Raw genomic sequence first — 21,223 nt, forward strand, 5'->3', positions numbered from 1 at the left:
ACAGATCATCCTGCAAAAGAACCCTCACAGAGCCCAATGTAAAAAAATAAAATAATTGAAATAAAAAAACGCTTATGCGTTTTAAAATTGAGTGACAAAAATCTAAATATATATAAAAAAAATTTTTACAAGAAAAAACCCTCAAGGACACAGTTTTTTTTTAATTTTTAGTTTTTCCTCCCCATTGTCAAATGATTATAACTCCTATTTTTCCTTTGACATAGCTTGGGGTTTGTTTTTTGTGAGATGAGTTATATTTTTTAATTGTTCCTATTTATTGTACCATATGTGACTTTTTGATCTCTTTTTACTAAGGTTTTTCTTGGAGGCATGGTGACCTAAAAAGTGCAATTCTGGCATTGCATATTTTTTCTGATATTCACCATGTGGGATAAATTATTTTGATAGATCAGACTTTTATGGATGCGGAGACACCAAATATTTTCAAGTTTTATGTTCTGATTTAATTTTTACCATAAGTATAGGAAGGTTTTTGTTTTTACTTTTAATATCCTTTATTTTTTTCAACATAGTAAATCACATTTTTCACGTTTTTCACTTTTCCTGTGCTTTGTACATGGGACTGAACTTGCGATCATTTGAACACTTATACCATATAGTGCAATGTTGAAATTTTGCAGTATATGGTATTTCTTTTGACATAAAATTAACACAAGCCACAGGCTCAACTTAATAAACAGAAATACATGGCAGACATAGGGGCTCTCAGAAGGCCCCCAGCTGTCATGAGAAAAAGTGCTGCTGGGGATCGACTGCATATACCTGGAAAAATAAAAGTAATGATTAGAGATGAGCGAACGTACTCGGTAAGGCCGATTTCGCAATCGAGCACCGTGATTTTTCGAGTACTTCACTACTCGGGTGAAAAGTACTCGGGTGCACTGTGGGTGAGCGGGGGGGTTGCAGAGGGGAGTGGAGGGGAGAGGGAGAGAGAGAGAGCTCCCACCTGTTCTGCGCAGCTACCCCCCGCTTCATCACACCTCCCCCCACCCCACAGCGCCCCCGAGTACTTTTCACCCGAGTAGTAAAGTACTCGAAAATCGCAGTGCTCGATTGCGAAATCGTCCTTACCGAGTATGTTCGCTCATCTCTAGTCATGATGCTTGGAAGCCAAGGAAGAAAATTGAAAAAAAAATCTCTGGTCTTGAATAAGTTAGACTAACATCACATGGGGGAGTGCAATATTGTGCTGTGAAACATAGCTCAATATTGCATTTGCCAACATGCAATATTCCCGCGGATGTAAGGCGTTTTTATGTCAAAACTGTCTTGCAACACTTGAGGAAAGTAGCGAACCCCCCCATCTGTTGTTGTCAGCCACAGTGATGAGGCTATTTGTGCTTCTCCACATTGGATCTTAAGACGAGGCAAGTAAGTAATATTGTTGGGACACTTTAACCATTACAATTGATATTAAGTTTAGTAAATATACTTAATGAATGATACTATTACAACTGTAGCATTATGAATTGTAGTACTAAAGATATGCACATGCAAAGTTACACACCACATTATATACATTTTTTAATTTATAGACATAAAGGAAGCAGAAGAACCCAAAGGAATCTTTAGCAAGATTATCAAGGCAAACAAAGGTAACAGCTTATTCATAGAGTGCATACCAGTGGATATAAGTGATATATATACACATCATGAATAGAGATGAGCGAACATACTCGGTAAGGGCGATTTCGCAATCGAGCACCGCGATTTTCGAGTACTTCACTACTCGGGTGAAAAGTACTCGGGTGCGCTGTGGGTGAGCGGGGGGTTGCAGCGGGGAGTGGGGGGGAGAGGGAGAGAGAGCTCCCACCTGTTCTGCCCTGCTACCCCCCGCTCCATCACGCCACGCCCCACAGCGCACCCGAGTACTTTTCACCCGAGTAGTGAAGCACTCGAAAATCGCGGTGCTCGATTGCGAAATCGCCCTTACCGAGTACGTTCGCTCATCTCTAATTATGAACCTACTGTACTTCTCAAGCATGGGTTATAACAGGGAGCTGACTGCTCACAGAAAAAAAATCAATATTTCAATAGGCAAAACTACAGCCACTCACCCATATGAGTAAACTAGCTGATATACCCGGCTTCGCCCGAGTTAATTTGGTACTGGTGTTTATGTGGTGTTCACATGGAAAATCTTATGAAGTCGTGGTTACTTTAGAGATACTGAGGAAAAAGATATGTTCACCATTTTGCATGGTTCTCTGCGTTACCCAGAAAACACCACGTGGAGGTAACCATGCGACGCTTCCTTTATATAAAATGACATCAGGAAGTGAGAGAATTAGATTACATACATAAAATTTGGACACTAATTCTTTTGCGCTTAGAATTGAATAATCGAGTTGGGACCCATTAACTTTTCATATTTATGACACAATCAATGCTTGTGCCAAATTTCATGCTTCTATGACATTGGGAAGTGAGAGATTTAGATTATGTACGTAAAATTTGGACGCTAATTCTTTTGCGCATAGAATTGAATAATGGAGTTGGGAGCCATTAGCTTTTCCTATTTATGACATAATCAATGTTCGTTCCAAATTTCCCGTTTCTATGACACCGGAAAGTGAAGAAATTACATTCCGCACGTAAAATTTGGACGCTAATTCTTTTGTGCATAGAATTGAATAATCGAGTTGGGACCCATTAGCTTTTCCTATTTATGACATAATCAATGCTCGTGCCAAATTTCCCGTTTCTATGACATTGGAAAGTGAGTGATTTAGATTATGTATGTTAAATTTTGACGCCAATTCTTTTGCGCTAGAATTGAATAATCGAGTTGGGACCCAATTTCTTTTCCTATTTTGGAGATAATCTATGCTCACGCCAAATTTCATGTTTCTACGACATCGGGAAGTTGGAGAACTTTTGGCGAGTCAGTCAGTCAGTGAGTCAGTGAGGGCTTTCAGCTTTATATATATAGATTTTACATTTGTGTATGAACATCTCTCTGTAATGCTTGAAACAATGGCTGTCCAGGGTGTTCCTTTAAGGGGCAGAACAATCTAGAGAGTAGCCCGTGTAATCAGCAGACATGAACTGTGGCTTTTGCAGTTTTTAGAGTCTTCATAGATGTTTTGCTGTTACCTTTGTGTTCTTTCTCCCATCTTTCAGGATTGCTTCTTATACTCTTGGAGTGATATTAATGACGACTTCAAAGGAAAGTTCTGATTTTTTCTACTTGTTGATAGGTTGTATAACCATGGAGTGATATACACCAAGGGCTTTTGCAATGCTCTTGTGACCTTTTACAATTTCGTGCATTTCTTTGACACATCTCTTGATGTCTTCTCAAAGTTGTTTGCACCAAGCCATTGTTCTCACTAAAGTAAATTATAGCTGAAATTATAGCTCCTAATATGAACAATTTTGTTGATCATCATTAAAAAATGTCAACAAGAATTTTGTAGAGGAACTGATTTTCCCTGTATCATGTTCCTGTACCGATTACTGTACACTTCCTAGTGAGATGTCCACACTTCCCAGACTTCAAATTGCTAAAGAAATCAATATGTAGACATTAAACAGTAAGCAATTATGCTAACCTACAGAATTCAAACAGCTATGAAGCATATGAAAGAGTAACTGTACTTTTAAGAAACATTTGACATATCATAGCAACAAGTCCAAAGTTTTCATCAGTGTGGTCTGACTGCTAAGACCCTCACTGATAATTTAACTGAAGGGGCAGAAGAGCTCCGCAGAGTGCTGTATCCCTTCAGCTGTGATTTTTATTTGTCCCCTCTTTGGCAGAAGAAGATGAGTGCATAGAAGTCTGTGCATCCATCTTCAGCTGCTGAGAAGAGGCAGAAAAAAATAGTCACAGCCAAAGGGGAATAGTGCTCTGCTGATCACCTAAGCCACTTTATTTCAGGAGGGGTGCAACATCCAGACCCCACGGATCACGCATCTCTATATATATAAAGACGAAAGCCCTCACTGACTCACTGACTGACTGACTCACTGACTCGCCACTAATTCTCCAACTTCCTGATGTCGTAGAAACATGAAATTTGGCACGAGCATTGATTATGTCATATATAGGAAAAGCTAATGGGTTCCAACTCCATTATTCAATTTTAGCGCAAAAGAGTTAGCGTCCAAATTTTACATATGGAATCTAATTCTCTCACTTCCCGATGTCGTAGAAACATGAAATTTTGCACAAGCATTGATTATGTCATAAATAGGAAAAGCCAATGGGTCCCAACTTGATTATTCAATTCTAAAGCAAAAGAACTAGCAACCAAATTTTACATACGTGATCTAATTCTCTCACTTCCCAAAGTCATAGAAATTTGAAATTTAGCACAAGCATTGATTATGTCATATATAGGAAAAGTTAATAGGTCTTAACTTGATTATTCAATTCTAAGCGCAAAAGAATTAGCGTCCGAATTTTACGTACGTAATCTAATTCTCTCACTTCCTGATGTCATAGAAACTTGAAATTTGGCACGAGCATTGATTATGTCATATATAGGAAAAGTTAATGGGTCCCAACTCGGGTATTCAGTTTTAAGCACAAAAGAATTAGCGTCCAAATTTTACGTACGGAATTGAATTCTCTCACTTCTCGATGTCATAGAATTTGTCACCGTGACAGAAAGGAAAACCCTGTGTGTCAACAAGCCTATCACCGAGGGAATCACTAAAATATAACTTTTATTAGGTAAAGATAAAAATAAAAATGTATAAAAGGCGTGGACTCTTATTCCAGTTACACTCCTACTGGACAAGTAGATATTCTAACAGTAGTAAGTCCATATAAGTATATACCAGATGATGCGCTAAGTTCTAACTCCACAACCACAATGACCCCATCTATATTGTTGGTGCATGGGTCGAGATATATATTATGGTGGTGTACAGCTCCACGTGTATAAATGGCCACAAGGGCTAACAAAGCACAATGTAGGTTATATTTTTTGTATTTATACGTTGGAGCCGATAAATGGGTAAAGGCCAGAATAATAAATGTAACCCCCGTCTGGCAGAGTATTGAGGCATATATTAATGCCCAGGAAATATAGCATCAATCAGGTATATACTATGTGGTATATCCCCTATTATGGTGGATTATACCCTGATGCGATAACCAGCTATAGTAAACACGGTCACTAATTTCATCTATATAGTGACTCGCTTGACTGACGTCATTTAGCGTGTTTATCTAGTTTATATAAAAGCTGGCAAATAGACTGCCTCAATACTCTGCCAGACGGGGGTTACATTTATTATTCTGGCCTTTACCCATTTATCGGCTCCAACGTATAAATACAAAAAATATAACCTACATTGTGCTTTGTTAGCCCTTGTGGCCATTTATACACATGGAGCTGTACACAACCATAATATATATCTCGACCCATGCACCAACAATATAGATTGGGTCATTGTGGTTGTGGAGTTAGAACCTAGCGCATCATCTGGTATATACTTATATGGACTTACTACTGTTAGAATATCTACTTGTCCAGTAGGAGTGTAACTGGAATAAGAGTCCACGCCTTTTATACATTTTTATTTTTATCTTTACCTAATAAAAGTTATATTTTAGTGATTCCCTCGGTGATAGGCTCGATGTCATAGAAAATTGAAATTTGGCACGAGCATTGATCATGTCATAAATAGGAAAAGTTAATGGGTCCCAACTCAATTATTCAATTCCAAGCGCAAACTAATTAGCGTTCAAATTTTACATACGTAATCTAATTCTCTCACTTCCCGATGTCATAGAAATTTGAAATTTGGCACGAGCATTGTTTATTATGTCATAAATAGGAAAAGTTAATGGGTCCCAACTTGATTATTCAATTCTAAGCGCAAAGGAATTAGCGTCCAAATTTTACATACATAATCTAATTCTCTCACTTCCCGATGTCATAGAAACTTGAAATTTGGCACAAGCATTGATTATGTCTGAAATAGGAAAAGTTAATGGATCCCAACTCGATTATTCAATTCTAAATGCAGAAGAATTAGCATCCAAATTTTACGTACGTAATCTAATTCTGTCACTTCCTGATGTCATTGTATATAAAGGAAACGTTGCGTGGTTACCTCCACGTGTTTTTTCCTTGGTAATGCAAAGAACCATGCAAAATGGTGAACATATTTTTTTTCTCGGTATCTCTAGAGTAACCACAACTTCATAAGATTTTCCGTGTGAACACCAGATAAACACCAGTACCAGATTAACTTCGAGCGAAGCCGGGTATATCAGCTAGTTTTTACATATGGCTATGATGCATCAAAAGTTCTTTTAGTGCAGTTTCTCTTAAAACACTGACCTCCTAATGTATACAGGCATTTTAACCACCATCGTATCTTGTATTTATTCCAACAATATGGAGAGAACATTACCAGATTGCAGACAACCTTGAGATAACATACTGTATCTATATGGTATTGCTTTTTAATAAAACACATAATGGAATAGGATGCAAAGCAGGATTTTATAAGTTGGTTGCTCCATTATAAAATCTATATAATTGTTCATAAGTTGAAGTTAAAGTTCAACCATTGCCTCATATTTCTGTGTTGCCCATAACTGTGAAAGACTTCATAATATCACACTGTAAATTAGACATCTGTTTGACATGAATGTCTGTCATATAAGATCCATACAGATATAGCATTTATAATGGCGTAATCGTTTTACTGTAGGAAATACCATGCCTGTACATGATGGCGACATAATGATAACACCTGGACGCAGTGCTATCAACTGTACACAATGCTTGTGGCCCAAATCTGCAGATGGGACGGTCAATGTGCCCTACAATCTTTCATCTGATTACAGTGAGGTTTTCTTAAACATTTAATACCTCAGGTGGCCATGCTAATTGTCCAACAATGCATTCATCTTTCATATTATTTTGCCTCTAGATGATTGGCAACGGTACTTGTTTACAATAGCCATGGCTGAATATGAATCACTTACCTGTATAAGGTTTGTGAATCGGACAGACCACAAGGACTATATCAACATTGTCTCTGGACGAGGGTAGGTTCTATTATTCAGTTTTCATCAAGTTCAGTTGACCAAAATCTTATGCTAGTTCATGCACCAGTTTATAATCCACTACTAAAGCTGTAAATGAGGTAAAGCAATGAGAATTCTGCCTTTGGAGTTTTATCATCTTTCAGCATTTAAACAGTTTATAATTAAAACCCTGTTATTTGTCAAGAATATACTTCACATGTAAATCCTGACCTATAATTATAGTAAAATATGCTTATCTTTATATTAAAAGTGACCTTCCAGTCCTAGAACAAAATGTTATTCTCTGGGTCAGAGGAGGCAGTTATATGAATTGCTGTTCGTTTTCTGTACTGATGCCCCTCCAATCTGCTGGTTCGGGGTCTTGCTTTCAATCTTCCAAGATGGTCCATTCAGCCTTAGTACTACCTAATCCCCACAGTGCATTAGGAATCTTAGACTACCAAAGCACTAGAACTGTCCTTTGTTTGGGCAGCACTGCTCGTGTGATCACTTTGGCTAATCAGAAAGGAGTGCATTAAATTGTTAGAAAATTGTTGCAACCATCTTCCACAGCCAAAAATGGGACCTTGAACAAGCAGACTGGAGGCACATTGACAGAAGAGAACAGCATCAGGCAATAAACCCCCCTTTGATCTCAGGACAAAAGTTTGTCCAGGGACCAGAGGGTAACTCTTAATGGGTTGATATATTAGTAGAACCGTGCTGATCTATCCAATTAGAGTACAATTCGTCGGTTTCCAGTTTCACCAATTTTTTTCTGGCAGAATTCTGCCTCTTATTTCACCGTCTGCTTCTAGTTTCACTGCCGGCCGCTGGCCCACGTGACTTCTCTGATGACGCGGCCCACATGATCTCCCTGCTGACACGGCCCACATGACCTCCCTGCTGACGCGGCAAATGTGACGTTATTGCTGACGTCACAGCCATTAATGGATTGCTGTGCCTGGAGGCGGGGATTTCAATCCCCTGTCACTAGCAAGATGCTCTGCCAGCTTGACATGCCTGCATGAAGCTCCAGAGAGCAGACCCCGGGACACTGGCGGCACCTGCAAGGGGAGTATATTGATTTTTTTTTTCAAGCAGTGTAGCTAGGGCTGAATGGGAGCATTGTACAGCTTTTAGCGCTTCACTGAAAAGGCAATGCTAAACACTGTACATAGTGGGGTATGGTGTGTTTTTTGGAATGTCTAGAATGAATCAATTGGATTCATATTGATTCCTATGGAAAAAATTGCTTCTAGTTTCATTGGTTTCTAGTTTACCCGATTGTTTTCGGACAGATTACCAATGAAACTAGAGGTTTGACTGTATATGTTTGTCATATGGATCCCCTCCAGGCCTTTTCTATAAAGCACAGTGAATATCTAATACTCAAAATAACTTGTGTTGGCAGACTTAATGTTGCTATATTTGCATGGTCACTTATTCTATTAATTAGGATCTTGTACTATTATTACTTCTCTATGGAGGTCTCAATGTGTCATATTTAGTAATATAATATGTAATAAATACAGTGATGAACACACTTGTAGCAATATAATAATACTGAAACAATCAGCTTATAGTGCTACAGTATACAATGGCTTATCCTATGTGTACAATGATATTAATCAGAATATCAGTAATTTTTTTTGAACATTTCATCTACTTTAATATCAGTTTTATTCTTCATCATTCATTTGACCCCTCTCTTGATATGAGTACCATAATAAAGCCTTATTGTCAATATATTCAGGTGTTCAGGATATGTGGGACGCGTTGGTGGAGGTCAGTCAGTTTCAGTAAGTACAGCTGGTTGCATGAATTTTGGAATTATACAACATGAGCTAAACCATGCCCTGGGGTTCTACCATGAACATATGAGGAGTGACCGTGATGACTATGTCAACATCATGTACCAGTATATATCACCAGGTAATGTTGAACTCATATAGTTTATGTTGTTGTCTTTATAATAATTAGTCTAATAGAAATGATTTACTTGATAGGTGACACAGCAAATTTTAATAAATTGGACACCAATAACCTAGGTCTGGAGTATGACTATGAATCAGTAATGCATTATGACAAGTAAGTTCATTGATTACTGACAGCAGTACTAATATGGTTACTAGAAACCACAAATAATTCAAAAAATGTGGAATATTATGTCCTGTTGTTGCATCACGATCTCAAGATTCCTTTTTGTCTCCTGTATCTGACAGGTGGGCATTCAGTAACACTTCAGGACAACCCACTATTGTACCCAAACCTGACCCAAATGTCGAAATTGGACAAAGATATGGACTGAGTGTTTTAGATGCTTCTAAGATCAACAAATTGTATCAATGTGGTAAGTTGTTGCAGGTGTATACTGAAGTATTCAAAAAGTTGTAGCTAAAAATTATCACATCCCTACAGCAGCCATAATGGCCCAATAAGGACATTTTCCTTACATACACACATTCAATGTATCAATTATTTTATCTTTTAGATGTCTGTTCTAATTTACTTTACGATAACAATGGAACTCTGACTTCAGCCAATTACCCATCAGCCTACTCCAATAATGCCAACTGTGTTTGGTTGATCAGAACACAATCAAATCAGGTACAGTATTGTAGAAGCAGAACTACTCATATAGAAACAATGTACTTTTTTTTGCATAGACCATTTTCTCTATCAAAATTCAATGTCTAGCATAGAGTGCTATGAAAATTATTTGTCCCTCGCCAAATTTCTTTTATTTCTTTTAATTTGTCACATTTAAATGCTTCAGATTATCCAACTAATTTTAATATAAAAGACAAAATGAATAAACACAAAAAGCAGCTTTTAAATGATCATTTTATTTATTCAAGATAAAGATATATTCAAAACAAGTATCACTCATGTAAAAAGTAATTGCCCCCCTTAAACTTATTAATTGGTTGTGTCACTCTTGGTAGTAACAGCTGCTATTATTTGTTTGTAATAATTTGTGATAAGTCTTTTCAACTGCTGTTGAGGAAATTTGGCTAAACCTTTTTTCCAGAATTTGGCTATATTGGAGATTTTTTCTTGCATGAATTCCCCGTTTAAAGGGGTCTTCCAGGTATAAAATGGGGTAATCCCCCATAGCCCTGATCTCTCTCTCTCCCTGCTATGGAGGAATCCTGAAGACCTGTGCGGCTTTATCTCTCTTTCTTCCTGGAGCGGCTGCACATTTTTTAAGCAGCACTCTGCTCCAGTGAATTGACGTTTTTCACACGCATAAAGCTTAAAGGGGTTGTCCCGCGCCGAAACGGGTTTTTTTTTTTTTCAACCCCCCCCCCGTTCGGCGCGAGACAACCCCGATGCAGGGAGGTAAAGAAAGCTCACCGGAGCGCTTACCTTAATCCCCGCGCTCCGGTGACTTCTCTACTCACCGCTGAAGATGGCCTCTTCCTCCGTGGACCGCAGCTCTTCTGTGCGGTCCACTGCCGATTCCAGCCTCCTGATTGGCTGGAATCGGCACGTGACGGGGCGGAGCTACACGGAGCTACACGGAGCCCCATAGAAGACTGCAGAAGACCCGGACTGCGCAAGCGCGGCTAATTTGGCCATCGGAGGCCAAAAATTAGTCGGCTCCATGGAGACGAGGACGCCAGCAACGGAGCAGGTAAGTAAAAAACTTTTTATAACTTCTGTATGGCTCATAATTAATGCACAATGTACATTACAAAGTGCATTATTATGGCCATACAGAAGTGTATAGACCCACTTGCTGCCTCGGGACATCTCCTTTAAGTCTTCTTCACATTAAACCTTTCCCGTTTACGTGACTTTTAGTGCAGTATAGGCACAATTTTTCCATGCACCTATTCTGCACTAAAACCATGTCCGTGGGAATGAGGTCTAAGTGACAGACCGCTGAAATCAGTGTGCCTGTTGTCTCCTGCTACCTACAGCCCTGGCAGCTAATGGGACCTGAGAGGTTTCCTATAATATGCATCACCATTTCCTGAGATCTGAGTGTTTGCAGTGGAGGTGACCAGCTAGACACAAACAACCAGATAGAGGTTAGAGTGAGTTTATCTGGAACCCCAAAAGCCTAAAAGATAGGAATCTTGCAGTGAGGCCAGGTCGGATCCGGCTGCGAGAATTCTCGCAGCGGGACCCGACTAAAGCATCTGCAGAGAGCAGCGTAACACTCACCTGCTCCCGCGGCCCCGGTTCTTTCATGCAGCTGGTGAGTGACGTTTCTGCGAGCCCCGCACAGAAATAGAGCATGCCGCGATTTGTTTGCCACGCGACATTTCACGCGGCCAAATCGCAGCCGTCTGCATAGGATTGCGTTTTTTTCTGCCCGTCTGCAGGCGGCCTAAGTGCAGCTGGTTGCAAGGCAGTTGTGGATAAAGAGTTAGTAAAAAACTGGACTTTATTCCCCCTGTATCAGATAGATTCTACTATTACTATTACTGTTTAGTCAACACTATCATTACATCATGGACATATGCACAATCATATATGTTAACTATTAAATTTTGTAGGTGGTTCATTCAACTGATTTAGCATCTAATTTTTTTCATTATTTTTAGGTTACTTTGAAATTTATTGCCTTTGACGTCCAGTCAACTCCAAATTGTATGTCTGACTATATCAGGATTTATGATGGTCCCACTAAGAATTATCCCCTGATTTTGGACAGAACCTGTGGGTCTGGGTTGGTACCTCCAATTATTGCATCCACTAGCCAATTACTGGTGGAGTTCTCCAGTGATAGCAGTGTCACTGGGGCTGGCTTCAAAGCTTTATACAGCACAGGTACAGTATTCTTAAATTATAATTTACTATATAGCTTTTTTTTCCTGATCTATTGTTGATGAGTAAAGGCCCATTTAGACACAACGATTATTGCTCAAAAGATGTCGCTCAAGCGACTTTTGAGCGATAATCATTGTGTTATTTGCAGCCCAAGATGATCACTCAAGATGAGCGATCACCTGGCGCTGCCAGCAGTGGATGCAGAAGACAAGCGGGGTGTCCCCGCTTGTCTTCTGCAACCAGCTGTTTCCCGTTCCGAACTCTTGGCTGTTATACAGCTGAGCGCTTGGAGCGGAGGATGCAGAAGACAAGAGGGGTGCCCCCTACTGCCTCCTGCATCCAGCTGTTTTCTGCACGGGGGCCCGGCTGTTATACAGCCGAGTGCTCCATGCCGGGTATGGAGAACAGAGCTGGGCCGCTCTGTTCTTCATATCCAGCTGTCATAAGGGAGCGGGATACAGCTGAAACAAAAGTATCAGCTGTATCCCGCTGTGAATCCCTGATAAGACTAATTTTTTTCCTTCAGCAAGCTGAAAGACAATGATGAGCGACAGCATAACGAAAACTGCACGATGTCAGTGCAGTTACACACAACAATTATCGCTCCAAAGACAGCTTTTGAGCGAATTTTGAGCGTTAATCATTTTATCTAAATGGGCCTTTATTCTGAGGATAACCAATGAATATTTCGCAACTGAATAATTCCTTTAAGGAATATGATGGCCAATCAAAATTAATTTTAAAGTAAATTACGTATGTGTATGAGGCATTTTATTCAATACATTGAAATTTACTTCCTACAGTGAAATGTGGAGGAACTTACTTTACACCCCAAAGAAAAGTATCTTCCCCAAATTACCCCAATAACTATGGCCCAAACATGAATTGTATCTACACAATTACAGGTCCTGTTGGAAAGAGGGTAAGGCTTTCTTTTTTTTTTGATTTGTCTAAAGATCCCACAAAGGAATTTCAAAGTATCACTGCGGTTTACGTTCTGGAAATATACACTCTACAAAGTTCACATTTTGCCCAATTGCCTCTGAAACTGATATCAGGTGCTACCAGTCGATAGCTTCTTTATGGTTAAAACTGAAATGGATCACACTATGAAAAAATTAGATTGAACAATTAAATTGCTAGATATATAGGTGTCTAACGGTCATTTAATATGCACCGATAAATCGTTCAGTGTAAATGCAAGCAGAAATTCAGTCTATGCTGCATAAAAAATAAACGCTGAATCATCCCATGAGAACAGGCAGTCGTTGACCTATGAACGACTGTTTGTTTTCTGTAAAGGAGGTGGGCATGCTGTAACAATCCTCAACCCACTCCAGCTCCATTCATTAGCGATGATTGTTCCTGTGTAAAGAGATCTGTCCGTCTGTCTGCCTATCTGTCTGTCTGTCTAAAGTAATTTGACCAGTGAATTCTATATTATCTTTTGTTAGACAGTGCCAAGTCAAAAATTGATGCATGAATTATCCACTTGATTCTCCACAACATACACAATGTAATATTATCATACATGCTGCATACCTTATTGATTATTTACATAGAATATAATTGAGTAATTTAATGTAATGTACCAAAATTGTGTTATAATAACATTACCATGTATGATTTTGATCTCTACAGGTTTCCTTGACTTTTATTGAATTTCATGTGGAGTGGTATTATGGTTGTATATATGATGGTTTAAGTATCACGGATGATGTCAATCTACGAGGTCCATTTTGTGGTGAAGGCGCCCCTAAGTTTATCTCTGCTGGGAATTCCATTCAGCTGACATTTACTAGTGATGGCAGCCATCAGCTGAAAGGCTTTCTAGCGGAATATACCTTCAGTGAGTACTACAGTCTCATCTTGATATACTGCATTCCTCAAATAGCACATACTTGCAGATAGATTGTGGCAGTGCAGTTAAGTATTTATTAATAATTTTATGATCTAGTATACAATTTAATATGGCACATAGAATAAGCTTTCTAACATATGTATTTACAGAGGTAATTAAAAGGATTGTTGACTATGGACAATTCATTTTTTAAAAAGGTCCCTTGACAATCCCCCCTCATGGAATACATAGCAATCGGCTATAATGTATGAGGAAACTTAAAAATAAGTGTCTAATTTCCATTCAGCACCATCACAGTGGAAAAATATATCATATAGTGCTCAATTAAATCAATGTATTGACTGTGTACTGTAAGACAGACAGATTTGCCAATATTGGAGATTAATTTTGTAACTGCTTTGAACTCAATCCATGAACTGAATCACGGATAGGGAAATATAAAAACAAACAATGTCTGAAAACGGCCATATACTTACGGATACAAGAGGGCAAATATGTGCATCACCTCAGCATGCAGGCAGCCATACTGCCAAATAAGGGAGCCAGTTACACCTGTGGAAGACACCAATGAGACAGCCACTCATACAACCTCTTAATATAGAGTAGGTGGCTGTTTAGTGTATACTCCTACACAGAGTAGATGCAAAGTGCCAGACCATTCTGATACATGTAGTGTACCGTGCAGACTAGCAACCTATTAATGACGCCATAATAGTTCGGCGAGTTGCCCTGGACCTCAAAAAGTGAACCACATTGGTACTGTCACTCTGGGCTCCCCCGGACATTTAAAAGCCGCACTGCATGTGAATAATACATAATTAATGTGAGGTATTAGTTGGATTTTGGCCAAAATTTTTTGAGTTCCTACACTAATAAAAATGTATCACAGAAAGAGAAATTTAAAAAAAAAACAATCACTGAAAACGGCCATATACTTACTGATACAGGAGGGTAAATATGTGCACCACCTCAGCATGCAAGCAGTCAAATGCCAAACTGCCTTTCTGTGATACATTTAGACAAACATAGAGAAAAAAAGACAAAAAAGACAGAAAAAGTTAGTTCATTGTTTAACCCACACAGTGCGCACCATGAAAAAAATGGCAAAAATAGCTACTTTTGCCTATTCAGCCTTACAAAAATAGAGTAGTGCTGTACAATTAAGTATTCATTAAAGAGTTATTCCAGGCAAAATGTAATTTTTCATGTTATATACAACCATTCACATACAAGACACCTTACAATATACTTACCCTATGAAGATGCAGCTGTTTGTCTCCCTGCCACGCCCATCATATGACCCAAGAAGCCGCATTTTAAGGGCTTCTTCCGACCTCTGAGATCACATACATGGAGGTTTGGGTTCTCTACAGGCTTCGAGCTTCACTCCTGTCAGCGCTACAGATGCAGAAAGTCTCTTCACAATCTGGGAATGTTCAGTCAGAATGCAGGGTCGGAAAGATTGCGCATGTCCAGTGTTACACCCTTTATGCCCAGCACTTGTAGAGCAATGAAGGGTGTCTCATGCGCATATGCCTCCCTGCGAAGCCCTAGAAAGATGGTGAAGGAGGGGATATGCAGTTTTTGCAAACAGAGATCTGGGAAGGAGGGGGTGTGCAGGTCTGGGGAGGAGAGGGTGTGTAGCTCTGGGGAGGAAGGGGCGTGTGTCTGACCAGTGTGTAAACTGAGGGCTCATGGGAACTGAAGAGGAAAGCAGGAGGAAGTGACTTTATGGAGGTTGAGCATTAGAGATGAGCGAACGTACTGGGTAAGGCCGGTTTCGCAATCGAACACCGCGATTTTCGAGTACTTCACTACTCGGGTGAAAAGTACTCGGGGGCGCTGTGTGGCAGGGCATGGCGTGATGGAGCGAGGGGTAGCAGCGCGGAACAGATGGGAGCTCTCTCTCCCTCTCCCCCCCTCCCCTCTGCAACCCCCCGCTCACCCACAGCGCCCCCGAGTACTTTTCACCCGAGTAGTGAAGTACTCGAAAATCGCGGTGCTCGATTGCGACATCGGCCTTACCGAGTACGTTCGCTCATCTCTATTGAGCATGTAAACAAACAAGCATCAGGCTGCAGGATCAAGAGATAGCAGTAAGACATGAAAAAACAAGATAAAAGGTATTAGGAGGTGTTTATTGAGTTGATTGCTATATCAGAATAGGTTTAGATGAAAAAGAAACAGACACTTGAAAATGGTGTGCTGTGCTGTCAGCTTGCTCACTTCATATATCTCACGATTCACTGCTTGCTCAAGCGGGTTCACCTGCCCCCAGTCCTGGGCTAGATGAAAAGTCACTTTGTGACCGTAAGACTAGTTTTTATTTTATAATCCAAAATACAGTTTAATATGACACATAGAATTAGCTTTCTTAAATATCTATTTGCAGAAGTAATTAAAGGGATTGTTGACTTTGGATAATCTATTTTTAGTGAAAGGTCCCTTGACAATAAGCAAATCACAACATATCCCCCTCATGCCATACATAATAAGCAGCTATAATCTGTGAGGAAACTGGTCAGTAAGAGCCCAATTACCTTTCAGCACCATTACAGGAGAAAGTATCTCACATAGTGCTCAATTAAAGGAGATGTCCCGCGCCGAAACGGGTTTTTTTTTTTTTAAACCCCCCCCCCGTTCGGCGCGAGACAACCCCGATGCAGGGGTTAAAAAAACCACCCGCACAGCGCTTACCTGAATCCCGGCGGTCCGGTGACTTCAATACTTACCGCTGAAGATGGCCGCCGGGATCCTCTATCTTCGTGGACCGCAGCTCTTCTGTGCGGTCCACTGCCGATTCCAGCCTCCTGATTGGCTGGAATCGGCACGTGACGGGGCGGAGCTACACGGAGCTACACGGAGCCCCATAGAGAACAGCAGAAGACCCGGACTGCGCAAGCGCGGCTAATTTGGCCATCGGAGGCCAAAAATTAGTCGGCACCATGGAGACCAGGACGCTAGCAACGGAGCAGGTAAGTAAAAAACTTTTTATAACTTCTGTATGGCTCATAATTAATGCACAATGTATATTACAAAGTGCATTATTATGGCCATACAGAAGTGTATAACCCCACTTGCTGCCTCGGGACATCTCCTTTAAATCAATTTATTAACTATGTACTGCAAGACACACAGGAGATATGTTTTGTAACTGCTTTGAACTCAGTCCATGAAATGAGGATCATTCCCTCTTTACAATATCTCAAAATTCTCTACTAGGGTAGATACAAATTTGTTTCCTAAACTAGACTTTTTTAAATGGGTGGTCCCTTTGCACAATCCTTTTTTGTTAGATCGGAATGTAGATAATATGAAGTTATATGGTAAAAAGTTCTTGATGGGGCCATCACTGTGGAAATTACATAGATCCTATTGAAATTTACAGGCTGTCATTATACTGCTCTGGGTCATCCAGAATGAGAGATGATCTATGTAGTTTTTCTCCACTTTTGCTAATATGTATGTATTTATGTCAGCCCTCTCTTCATTTAAAAAAAATGTTGTATGTTTTTTTTATATATATCATACAAAACCTATGAAGACCCCTTTTTTTAAGTAAAATAGTTTACATGTTTTACATAATTGATTATTACCTCATTGTACTTCCATTAATAATAATGAGGAGAAAAGCATGCAAAGAATTAGTGAGATTTTATTTATTTTTTTGCAAAAAAATGTATTTACTAGAATTTAGAAGCATCCAAAATACAAGCCATGGCAATATAATAAGTAAACTTTCAAAAACAACTAGGGAGATAAATAAGACGCAACTCCACCCCCATAATATATAAGAAGGGATTCACTGCCCAAGTTGCTCCTCCACTGCAGCTCCACCCTCTTCACTATGCTAAATTTTGTTTATAATTTTCCATAGTTTAGGCCAACATGCCCGAAATATATACGATTTACAAAGTTTGTAATTTCCATGATATTGAATACATCTCAAGAGAATTACCCAATCCATGCTTTTGACCCACACTCTAAGTAAGCATGAGGACTTTATCTTTATCTGGTTTCTCAGAATTAAATTACTTGGGGGAAAAAAAGAGATTTAGGTATAGAGATCTTTTTTTCCTAGAACAAGAGAGTTCTGTAATTTAAATGAGTTATTAAATACAAATGAACCAGTTCACTTTTTTTACATTTGTGACCTAAATCTGAAGATCTATAACCTATCGGGCAAAGTCTTGAGGGGGTATAATTCTATCTGTGTACGAAAAATAACTGAAATTCTATAGCTAAAATTAACTCTACAGCCCCCGGTATCCAAATTTTATTTAATTTGAAAACCTGGGAAAGGTTCTTTAGTATACACTTTAGGCAAAGTTTTCTACCGTAGATTATTCTCTTGTGACAGAAATCCCCAATGAAAAGAAGGTGCATCTCAATATGACAATCCTTGCATTTGCTTACATATGAAATATATAAATATAGTATAAGTAATCCTGATCCCTTACACCAAATTTTCTTTGGAGGTTCTGAAAAATTTTGACATCACCATCCTTATAAAATAAATGAAGTCATAACTATCTACTTGTGGGCTAAAATACAGTAGAGTCAAAACTCCCATATCCTACTTTCAGAACATAGAATAGATCCCTGTGATATGCTTTATGATAGTGATTTGCCAATCATCCAACATAATCATATTCTTTACTAGGGATGAGCGAGCGTACTCGGAAAAGCACTACACACTCGAGTAATTTGCTTTATCCGAGTATCGCTGTGCTCGTCCCTGAAGATTCGGGTGCCGGCACGGAGCGGGGAGCTGCAGGGGAGAGCGGGGAGGAACGGAGGTAAGATCTTTCTCTCCCTCTCTCCTGCCCGCTCTCCCCTGCTCCCCGCTGCGACTCACCTGTCAGCCGCAGCGGCACCCGAATCTTCAGGGACGAGCACAGCGATACTCGGATAAAGCAAATTACTCGAGCGAGTAGTGCTTTTCCGAGTACGCTCACTCATCTCTATTCTTTACCCATTAAGCTATACAACATTTAAGACTAAATAAAATATTTAGAAACAAATCTAAAAAAATTCTTGATTTTAGTTTGTGGTGTCTTAAATTTACAAATCAAATTTTTACAAATACAATACAAACTTTGAATACCTCTTTCCCCATCCAAATAGAGCTATTGGGGACCAAGGAATAGACCTGGGAAGAATATCCATCTTAATAAGATTTATTTGTGCCGCCATAGACAAGCCAACATTGCACCAGATCTTTACCTTTCTTATACTTCTCTAAAAAGGGTAACATTTTCAAAGAGGTACATTGGTTAAAATCTACACAAAAAAATAATTAAAGGAAGCTTTGGGGCTTAATACAGATAAATAGCTCACGCATAAATTACCTATATCCTAAGGCCTCATTCAGATAAGCGTGTGTTTGGGTGCACATAGGTGCGCACAAAACTGCACATTTATTTGAACCATTGGTCTCCCTATGATGTGTTCACATGTCCATGTTTTACAGGCATGGAAATATGCACACCTGCAAAAGATAGGACATGTATGCACCGCATAGTTCCATGGTGCCTGTAAATATACCATGCTGGGAGTCCCCTCATCACTGAACACTGTGACTGTCACAGTGTTCAGTGTTGATGACCCTCCCCATGGGGAGTAAGGAATCTCCTGTCACAGCTGTGACAGCTGTGGCAAAGGATTGTGATGTACTTCCATTCATTTCAATGGGGCCATCGCTGCTGCCGATGGTTCCACTGACAGCAATGAGCTGCCAGCAATCCCTGCAATGATTTTCGGGGAAGGGCTTTAAATATAAACCCTTCCTTTATAATCATCCCTAGTATGTATAAAAAAATTATACTCACCTCTCCGCCACTGCCGGGGCTTGGAGCGTCTTGCAGCTTCTCTCGGTGCGCTGCTCTGAAGCTCTTTCAGCAGACCGTGATTTAAAATGGCTGAGCACTCAGTCAATCACAGGCAGTGCTCAGCCATTCATTGAATGACAGCTGAACACTGCCTGTGATTGGTTACAGCTCTCTGCCAATCACAGGCAGTGTTCGGAATGGCTGAGTGCAGCCTGTGATTGGCTGAACACTGTGACCAATCACAGGCAGCGCTCAGCTGTCATTTAATGAATGGCTGAACACTGCCTTTAATTGGCTCAGCGCTAAGCCAATCAGACATAGCCTTTTCAGCAAACAGGGATTTTAAATCCCCAGCTGCTTAAAGTGCTTCAGAGCAGTGCAGGGAGAGAAGCAGCTAGACGCCCAGAGCCTCGGCAACAGAGCAGAGTATGTATGTGTATATATATATATATATATATATATATATATATATATATATATATATATAATTTTTTTTTTTTTTTTTTTTTTACACATGCTAGGGGTGATTTTAAGGGAAGGGCTTATATTTTAAGCCCCAAAAATCACAGCAGGGGTTGCCAGGAGCCCATTGCTTTCAATGGGGCTGTCGGCAGCAACTGCGGCCCCATTAAAAGCAATGGGAACTTACCTTCATCCATCCGTGTTTAGGTACGTACTTGGAAACGCGGTTTAGTACGCACCTATGAAATTAAAACCCAGATACCAAATCCAGAAAAGCATCCCAATTGCTTAATAACCTTGCATATATTTTGTTGTTAAATACATCTTTTATTTGTTTCTCTCTACAGTTTAACTGGAGCTCAGCAGACCGGAATGCAATATAATTCTATCAGTTCATTCTGGAAATGACTTAAAATCATAGCAGAAGACAACCTAAATCTCTTGACTTTCTTTTACTTTAGAAAATTACATTTAATCAGTCTAAGCAAATAAAGTAACTGCACTCAGACACAAACTCAAGGAGGGAGGAGAAGGACTCACCAGGCAGAAGGGAGGGAGATCAGCAGATACAGAGGTTACTCTCTGCCCTCTGGATGCCCAAGAAGGCCATGTATGCACTGGGGGCGCCAGTGTCCAGTTGGTGCAGGCTGCTCGTCCTGGAGCTGCAGACGTCCGAGCTGGCGGCTCTGCCCGTGGTTCCCCCACTCTGGTGGTTGGTTGCGGCAGCCAGCAGCTCGTCCCGTGTGGGCATGACTGACTGCTGATCAGTTGCGAGGTGCCATTATTGTGTACTTCCCCGAGTCCCCAGGAGCTATCCTACCATTCGTTGTATGTAATCAGTCTATAGATTAAGAAATTATTTTCATCTCTTTCTCTCTCTTGTGCACTTGCTTTGTATGCCAAAAAAAATAAAATTTCTAATGCAGTATCTCATGTTTTATTTTAATTATTTTGAATGTATATATATTAGAGATGAGCGAACGTACTCGTCCGAGGTTGATACTCGTTCGAGTATTAGCATGTTCGAGATGCTCGTTACTCGTGATGAGTACCACGCGATGTTCGAGTTACTTTCACTTTCATCTCTGAGACGTTAGCGCGCTTTTCTGGCCAATAGAAAGACAGGGAAGGCATTACAACTTCCCCCTGCGACGTTCAAGCCCTATACCACCCCCCTGCAGTGAGTGGCTGGCGAGATCAGGTGTCACCCGAGTATATAAATCGGCCCCTCCCGCGGCTCGCCACAGATGCATTCTGACATAGTTC

General features: G+C 40.0%; 1 protein-coding gene across 2 annotated transcripts in view; it reads left to right on the forward strand.

Moving 5' to 3' along the window:
• LOC136631582 (embryonic protein UVS.2-like) overlaps window positions 1-20,877 on the forward strand; it is a 41,151-nt gene extending 20,274 nt beyond the window's left edge. Inside the window, exons 3-13 of one of the 2 annotated variants that reach the window (XM_066605864.1) lie at window positions 1,557-1,616; window positions 6,700-6,834; window positions 6,922-7,039; window positions 8,775-8,953; window positions 9,028-9,109; window positions 9,244-9,371; window positions 9,513-9,628; window positions 11,578-11,803; window positions 12,607-12,725; window positions 13,445-13,652; window positions 20,305-20,877. In XM_066605864.1, the coding sequence (XP_066461961.1) occupies window positions 1,557-1,616; window positions 6,700-6,834; window positions 6,922-7,039; window positions 8,775-8,953; window positions 9,028-9,109; window positions 9,244-9,371; window positions 9,513-9,628; window positions 11,578-11,803; window positions 12,607-12,725; window positions 13,445-13,652; window positions 20,305-20,309 (1,376 nt within the window). In that variant the 3' untranslated portion in view covers window positions 20,310-20,877. The remainder of the gene's footprint in view (window positions 1-1,556; window positions 1,617-6,699; window positions 6,835-6,921; window positions 7,040-8,774; window positions 8,954-9,027; window positions 9,110-9,243; window positions 9,372-9,512; window positions 9,629-11,577; window positions 11,804-12,606; window positions 12,726-13,444; window positions 13,653-20,304) is intronic. The other variant, XM_066605866.1, reaches the window with a different exon arrangement.
• Window positions 20,878-21,223: the final 346 nt, after the last annotated feature.

The sequence above is a fragment of the Eleutherodactylus coqui genome, chromosome 6 (genome assembly GCF_035609145.1).
Source record: "Eleutherodactylus coqui strain aEleCoq1 chromosome 6, aEleCoq1.hap1, whole genome shotgun sequence".
NCBI lineage: Eukaryota > Metazoa > Chordata > Amphibia > Anura > Eleutherodactylidae > Eleutherodactylus > Eleutherodactylus coqui.